The 7,995-nt window shown below is 42.9% G+C and overlaps 1 protein-coding gene across 1 annotated transcript in view; it reads right to left on the bottom strand.

Moving 5' to 3' along the window:
• LOC311148174 (uncharacterized protein) overlaps positions 1-5,754 on the bottom strand; it is a 10,325-nt gene extending 4,571 nt beyond the window's left edge. The window contains exons 1-6 of the mRNA XM_084185060.1: positions 5,235-5,754; positions 2,319-2,401; positions 1,574-1,730; positions 1,048-1,212; positions 800-925; positions 198-418 (exon numbers count right to left, since the gene is read on the bottom strand). Coding sequence (XP_084041186.1) covers positions 198-418; positions 800-925; positions 1,048-1,212; positions 1,574-1,730; positions 2,319-2,401; positions 5,235-5,666 — 1,184 coding nt within the window. The 5' untranslated portion in view covers positions 5,667-5,754. The remainder of the gene's footprint in view (positions 1-197; positions 419-799; positions 926-1,047; positions 1,213-1,573; positions 1,731-2,318; positions 2,402-5,234) is intronic.
• Between the last annotated feature and the right edge of the window lie 2,241 nt (positions 5,755-7,995).

The following is a 7,995-nucleotide window of genomic DNA, read 5'->3' as shown; positions in this document are numbered from 1 at the left end:
ATCAGTCAACATAAAAATATTTATACAATGGCTACTTTTGCCTCCAAGATAGAAAATGGCCTTTAGATTACTATTTGCCACAGTAGGCTCTTGGCCAGCTACAAACCTCATGTTCCTTCTCTTTCTCAAGTCTGCTTAATTTTAGTAATTATGCATGCAACACCAATTAAGGCTCTCTCTCCGTCTGTGTTACTCACTTGAAGTCTCCTCCGTCCAGCAGTCTCCTGTATGTGGCGATCTCCGCCTCCAGCTTCATCTTGATGTTGAGCAGGTGCTCGTACTCCTGCGTCTGCTGCTGGATGTTGGAGCGGAGGTTAGTCAGCTCAGACTCCAGACCCATGAGGATCTTGTTCAAGGATTCCATCTCCATGTTGTAGCGCATCTCTGTGTCTCGCAGCGTTCCCTCCATGGATCCTTTCTGTTAGAGAGGAAGAGTAAAGACAGTCAGTTGGCCTTGGTGGTTGGCCTTGGTGGTTGGCCTTGGTGTTTGGCCTTGTAAATTAACATGAACTTAAAGGAATACACCACCCAAAAACGACCTTTTGGTATTTGTTTCATTAGTCCATTGTCCCAAAATGTGTTGCATGTCAGCAATGAAGTTTTCAAGATATATCACTTTCAAAATACAGAAATACGGCTGACATGTAAAACATTTTTGGACTATATCAACAATGGTCTACTTAAACAAATACCAAAATATCGTTTTTGGGTGGAGTTTTCCTTTACCCAATAGCATTGATGCCATGATGTATTTTGTACACACTGGCTTGGTGAATATAGTATTGTTGAGGGATCTTACCAAGCTCTTCTGTGAGTCCAGCTCGATCTCCAGTGTCTGTAGCTGTCTGCGGAGGTCATTGATCTCTGTGTGTGCGCCCTGGAGGGCCTCTGTGTTCTGTGACACCACGGACTGCACCTCTGTGATCTGGAAGGGACATAGAGGTGATACAGATGTCCGTTTAAAAATCATTGGTTAAGTAAGAGTTTCTGTGATGGTTTCACTGTGAAGTCATCAGTGGGGTAAAATAATAAGCTGGTAAGTGTTACCCGTGTTTCATGCCATGCTTTGAGCTCCTCTTGGTTCTTCAGGGCCTCCTTCTCGTACTTGGCCCGGACCTCAGCCATGATGGCGGCCAGGTCCTGGCCCTTAGGAGCGTCCACGTCCACCTGCACTCCAGACTGGGATATCATGTTACGCATCTCCATCACCTCCTGTTGGGGTAGAATGACAACAACATTAACATTCATTAAGCAATATGTTTTCAAGAGTGAAGTCAGCATCTGTATTTAGGCTGTTTGTTTGGGTACTCAAGGGGCCCCCTGGGTGCGTCCAATGGGTATGCCGCACCCACCGCACCCCTGCTAAATCTAAAAGTTCTCACACGAAACACCCCCTGTTTATACAGTATGGTTGACTCTGTCTCCGATGTTGGCATGCTAGGTCTTGCTCTTGCTAAGCCATTGTAATGACAAGGGAGATGGTAAATATTTGTTTGGTGGTACAAGAGGGGTGGGGTTGTGTACTATAGTGGTTTGGTGGTTGAAAGGGGGGGTTGGGCCATGGTGAGCTTACGCTGTCATGGTTCTTCTTCAGGAAGATGAGCTCCTCCTTCAGAGCTTCGATCTCGCTCTCCAGGTTCATGCGGCCCATGTTGGTGTCATCTATGACCTTCCTCAGGCCAACGATGTCAGCCTCCACAGACTGGCGAATGGACAGCTCAGACTCAAACCTGCAACACACAGCAAACAGCATCAGATACAATGCCCTGGAGAGCTATGGTGAAATATTCTCAAAAGTGTCAGTTTAAAGGCTAAGTGCAGTCAAAAACATGATTTTCCTGTGTTTTGTTTTATATATACTTCCATACTGAAATTTCAGCCTGTTTTGGTGGAATGGAGTTTTGCCTGCCTGGTGATATCACCAGACGGTAAATTGGTTAATAGACCAATAAGAAAGAGAGTTCCAAACCTCTCTGTCAAAAACAGGTAGTTGTCAGTTTTCCCCTCCCCACTCAGACCACTGCCAGAAAATCCTAGCTAAATTATTTATTGAGAAATGTCTCTTTGCTAAGAATCTATTTTTGTTTCAGTTGAACGTTTTAATTGAAAACAATCACAGTAAGGTACTTAAAAGTGTTACCCAGAAATGATTTGATATTGAGATAAAAACGGCTGCTTTGGACCTTTTAAAGCATAGACTGTATAGCACGGAGGGGATGCAGATAATGTGGCACATCAACAGTGTTTGTTTAGTTACCGTTAATTAAGGTGTGTCAGCAACTGTCTGCTTGTTTAGTGCCTTGCCTAGCTTGACTTACTTCACCCTGAAGTCATCTGCAGCTAAGCGGGCATTGTCGATCTGAAGACACATACGGGCGTTGTCTGTTGTGGCATCGAACACCTGCCAATGACAAGGACAAAAGAAGTTAAAGTCAACACACGATTAAATTTTTTTTTTTTTGCCGTTTCAATACTGTACTTTTGTGTAATTGGTATGAAAGTGAGAAGGCTGGTGACAGTGGCAGCCAGGAGCAGCGGAGGCCAGCTGCCCCACAGCCGCAGTGTTTGCTCTCCATGGTACAGTAGATAAGGGTGAGGATGGATGGATGCGGGTTACAAAGTTCGGGAGGCAATCATTAACAAACAGCCAAGCTGTAAGTGCAGTGGAATACATGTCAGGATGGAGGCAGCTGATTTGCATCAGGTGGCCGGTTGGGGTGTGTGTGTGTGTGTGTGTGTGTGTGTGTGTGTGTGTGTGTGTGTGTGTGTGTGTGTGTGTGTGTGTGTGTGTGTGTGTGTGTGTGTGTGTGTGTGTGTGTGTGTGTGTGTGTGATGGGGAGGGGAAGGGGTGGTTACTGGGTTGGATTTCCTGTTGTTCCTGGCGTGAGAAGCCTTGTTTATGTAAAGGAGGAACATTTGAAATAGCAATCACATCCTGGTATCACGACAAAGAAAAAGAAACCTGTTGTGACTTTAATGTATGGAGTTGGGGGTCGATTAGACACCATGGGCTGTTGGTAAAGCATCAGCTTAACTCCCTAGGCCTTCCTCCCCTAAACCTGTATGTAAGGCTTCATAATGCGAGCAATAGCAAGAGCAGCAGATTAAACAAATATTTACACAACTCATGTTCAGTTTACAATTAGTTTTTCTCATTTTCAAGGTTAAGTTCAATGTCCTTGTTCGGAATTTTTTTCAAAGGGACAAAGTGAAGCAATAAGATAGCTGACTAAACTCTGTTTCTGATTAAATCCACCAACTGAGTGGAGCAGAAACCAGGCTTTGTGGAATTCATCTCCGACTACATCGATTCGCCCATAGTCAATTCTTAATTAAAACGATGAAATGCTTACCTTGTACCCATGTGTGTCCTCTGTAAATGCATTACTTTCTTTGTTTGCTGAAATCCATACTTTTTCAATAAAAGCTAATCAAATACAACCACTGACTGTTTCCTTGTTGAGATTCAATTGGCACATGCGCATTTGAGCTGATTTGCCATCTTAGTGAGACAGCAATGAGCAAACAGTCGGTGGTTGTATTTGATTAACGTTTATTAAACAAAGAAAGTCATGCATTTACAGAGGACAAACATAGGAACAAGGTAAAGGTTTTGTAATAAAATGTTTTTAAGGTATTGATCTTGGGCGAATCGATGTAGTCTGAGCTGAATTCCACAAAGCCTGGTCTCTGCTCCACTCTGTTGGTGGAGTTCATCAGAAACTTAATTCATCATGGAATGGAGTTTAATCAGCTTGCAACAGAAATTCTGTAATGATAGTCTTGTGATATATTTGCATTTTGTCTCTCGCTATTGGTATCTGGCATCTAATCTCCCTATTTTGCATAGTTACTCTGTCACTTTGGGCAGTTTGACGGCCAAGTGCTACGGCAACGGCCAAACCACAGAAGCGTGACTGGAATGTTCCAGAATCCAATGGAAAGAGTTTTTCAGATATGTTTTTTTATTTAAAAATATAATTTATTATCAGGCAGTATTTACTGTATGGTTTAAAGTACAACAGTAACTTGTTGCAGATGCAGTAGGCTAATAATGATGACTGTTTACTAGATGTCTAACAGTATTTTCCACCCCAGATAATTAGCCTCTTCCAAATTATCAGCAGCTCTGAACAGTTCCAGTTGAATGACTCACGGAATATCCTTGGTTGCCCCACAGTATACACACATAAAGGCATTACAAACCCATATGTCAATAATTCAGTACTGTGTATATATATATATATATATATACATGGAACACTATCAGAGGAATTGGAATGGAATGACCTGGTTAGATGGACTACTTTTTAATGACATAGCACATTGACTCCCAAACTCATTTACCATACTCCACCATCAAAGTAAGGACCACACCATGAAATAGTAGCCTTGTGTAAGGTATGAGTAAGAAAGAACCACACCATAAAAGACCCACTGGCCACACACTGGTTGAATCAATGTTTTTTGCCCACTTACATTGAACCAACGTGGATTAGACGTTGAATTGACCAGTGAGTATGTGGGTCTGTGTAAGGAGTTCAACTTTCTCTCATCTGTAGTCTATGGTGGTGTTTTCTCATTGAATATACTGCTACACACTTACCATAGCTGAGAGACAATATCAAAATAACCTTTTTAACTTTATCTACAACTGTAACAACTCTCCCTGCTTTCATGGTTAAACTTGTGCTGTTGATGGTTATATTGTAGATCATCATTTGAAATGGTACTGTATAATCATTTCATTGCTAACCATCTTTGTGTCCCACAGATGTTACACAGCTAACTGATAAGTAGGAAGTTAAATAAACACATCCATTACCCCTGAGAATGCTAGCTGGACCTGGAACTCTGGCCATGTCAAAGGTCAGCTGGCAGAACACCTTGGAATTCCCCTTCTTATTGCTTTCTGTCTGCCTCTTGACCTTCTGCCTGGGGATGCTGGCACCTTGCCATCACTAATCAGCACGGCTCTAATGGACAAACCAGCTACACTGGGTCTTTACTACCCAGGTCAATAACCTGACAAGGATATAGTAGGGCCACTGTGTTTCCTCTTTCACTCCCAAACTACTCTCTGTCCCTCTGTTACTCTCTTCTGTTGGGTCAGCCATTCTAGGACAGTGAACTTGCATTTGAAAGATATATTACTTCCCTAAAACTCTATGGTGTAGATTTGTCCAGCATCTCATATTAGCCAATAGTACTCCTTCCTCCCCATGGCCTCTCACCTTCTTCCTCAGGTCATCCAAGATGGCGTTGTAACGACTGTAGTCGTTGACGTCTGGGCCTCTCTTCTCCATGGCCTCCCTGATCTTCAGCTCCAGCTTGCCGTTGGCCTGCTCCAGGTTCCTCACCATCTCCAGGTAGGAGGCCAGACGGTCGTTGAGGTTCTGCATGGCAAACTTCTCATTGCCCATGATGTGAGCGGTGTCCCCGCTGGCGCTCACCTGGAAGCTGCTGGACATGGAGCCCCCGGAGCCTCCCATCTCTCCCATCCCACTTCGCACACCCGAGTAGGACACAGAGGAGATTCGGGTCCCCTGTCCCCCAGCCCCACCATAGGTGCTGGCAGCCCGGTAGGCAGGAGCAATAGAGCTGCGCGTGATGGAGTGGCTGTACCCACTACTAGGTCCCCTGACGCTGCTTCGTTTGACACTCATTTTCGTTAGATTAAGTGAGATTGAGAGAGGCAAAGAGAGTTGAGAGTGGGCCGGCAGAAACAGGAGCACACAGACACACAGAGCATGGGCAGAGAGGAAGCCGCTCAAACTTTATAACCCTGCTGGCCCCCACAGTCCCTCCTCCTAAACACTCCTCTCTTTCCAAGTTCCCTCCCTCTCTCCTCTATGCACCAAAAGCACTTTTCATAGAATCCTTTGTCCTTTGTCTGGCTTGAAATTCTATAATATACTGTAATTTCAAATGTGAATTTTTGTTTGCCTCAGTTTGTAGCTATTCCTGTCAAAATCCCTCGGTAATTTGAGATTTTCATCTCTTTAATTGTAATGTCACAGAATAAGTAATCAATCAAGTAATTATGGACTGATAAAACAGAATGATGGTGCTCAGAAATATTGTCTGATTGTATTTATTTGTGATCAATTCTGGACCCAAATATGGTTATATATAATATGAACCACGTGTGTCAACTGTAATGCGTTATTCATGTATGTACTGTTGAAGTCGGAAGTTTACATACACCTTAGCCAAATACATTTAAACTCAGATTTTCACAATTCCTGACATTTAATCCTAATACAAATTCCCTGTTTTAGGTCAGTTAGGATCACCACTTTATTTTAAGAATGTGAAATGTCAGAATAATAGTAGAGAGAATGATTTATTTAAGCTTTTATTTATTTCATCACATTCCCAGTGGGTCAGAAGTTTACATACACTCAATTAGTATTTGGTAGCATTGCCTTTAAATTGTTTAACTTGGGTCAAATGTTTCGGGTAGCCTTCCAGAAGCTTCCCACAATGAGCTGGTGTAACTGAGTCAAGTTTGTAGGCCTCCTTGATCGCACACGCTTTTTCAGTTCTGCCCACAAATTTTTTTATAGGATTGAGGTCAGGGCTTTGTGATGGCCACTCCAATACCTTGACTTTGTTGTCCTTAAGCCATTTTGCCACAACTTTGGAAGTATGCTTGGGGTCATTGTCCATTTGGAAGACCCATTTGCGACCAAGCTTTAACTTCCTGACTGATGTCTTGAGATCTTGCTTCAATATCTTTACATAATTTTCCTTCCTCATGATGCCATCTATTTTGTGAAGTGCACCAGTCGCTCCTGCAGCAAAGCACCCCCACAGCATGATGCTGCCACCCCCATGCTTCACGGTTGGGATGTAGCTCAGTTGGTAGAGCATGGCGCTTGCAACACCAGGGTTGTGGGTTTGTTTCCCACTGGGGGCCAGTATGAAAATGTATCACTAACTGTAAGTCGCTCTGGATAAGAGCGTCTGCTAAATGACTAAAATGTAAATGTGTTCTTCGGCTTGCAAGCCACCCCTTTTTCCTCCAAACATAACGATGGTCATTATGACCAAACAGTTCTATTTTTGTTTCATCAGACCAGAGGACATTTCTCCAAAAAGTACGATCTTTGTCCCCATGTGCAGTTGCAAACTGTAGTCTGGCTATTTTATGGCGGTTTTGGAGCAGTGGCTTCTTCCTTGCTGAGCGGCCTTTCAGGTTATGTCGATATAGGACTCGTTTTACTGTGGATATAGATACTTTTGTACCTGTTTCCTCCAGCATCTTTACAAGGTCCTTTGCTGTTGTTCTGGGATTGATTTGCACTTTTTTTTTACCAAAGTACGTTCATCACTAGGAGACAGAACGCGTCACCTTCCTGAGCGGTATGACGGCTGCGTGGTCCCATGGTGTTTATACTTGCGTACTATTGTTTGTACAGATGAACATGGAACCTTCAGGCGTTTGGAAATTGCTCCCAACGATGAACCAGACTTGTGGAGGTTGTCCATTTTTTTTCTGACGTCTTGGCTGATTTATTTAGATTTTCCCATGATGTCAAGCAAAGAGGCACTGAGTTTGAAGGTAAGCCTTGAAATACATCCACAGGTACACCTCCAATTGACTCAAATTATGTCAATTAGCATATCAGAAGCTTCAAAAGCCATGACATCATTTTCTGAAATGTTCCAAGCTGTTTGAAGACACAGTCAACTTAGTGTATGTAAACTTCTGACCACTGGAATTATGATACAGTGAATTATAAGTGAAATAATCTGTCTGTAAACAATTGTTGGAAAAAGTACTTGTGTCATGCGCAAAGTAGATGTCCTAACCGACTTGCCAAAACTAGAGTTTGTTAACAAGAAATGTATGGAGTGGTTGAAAAACGAGTTTTAATGACTCCAACCTAAGTGTATGTGAACTTCCGACTTCAACTGTATGTTCTACTCCCTACACAAGGTGTTTCTCAATTTCCTCACCGGCATACATTCTTCTTGAGAAATGAAGGA

This window comes from Coregonus lavaretus (assembly GCF_964263955.1).
Source record: "Coregonus lavaretus genome assembly, chromosome: 20".
Lineage (NCBI taxonomy): Eukaryota > Metazoa > Chordata > Actinopteri > Salmoniformes > Salmonidae > Coregonus > Coregonus lavaretus.
The sequence above is the reverse complement of the archived record's forward strand: the minus strand, read 5'-3'. Positions and strand labels throughout refer to the sequence as shown.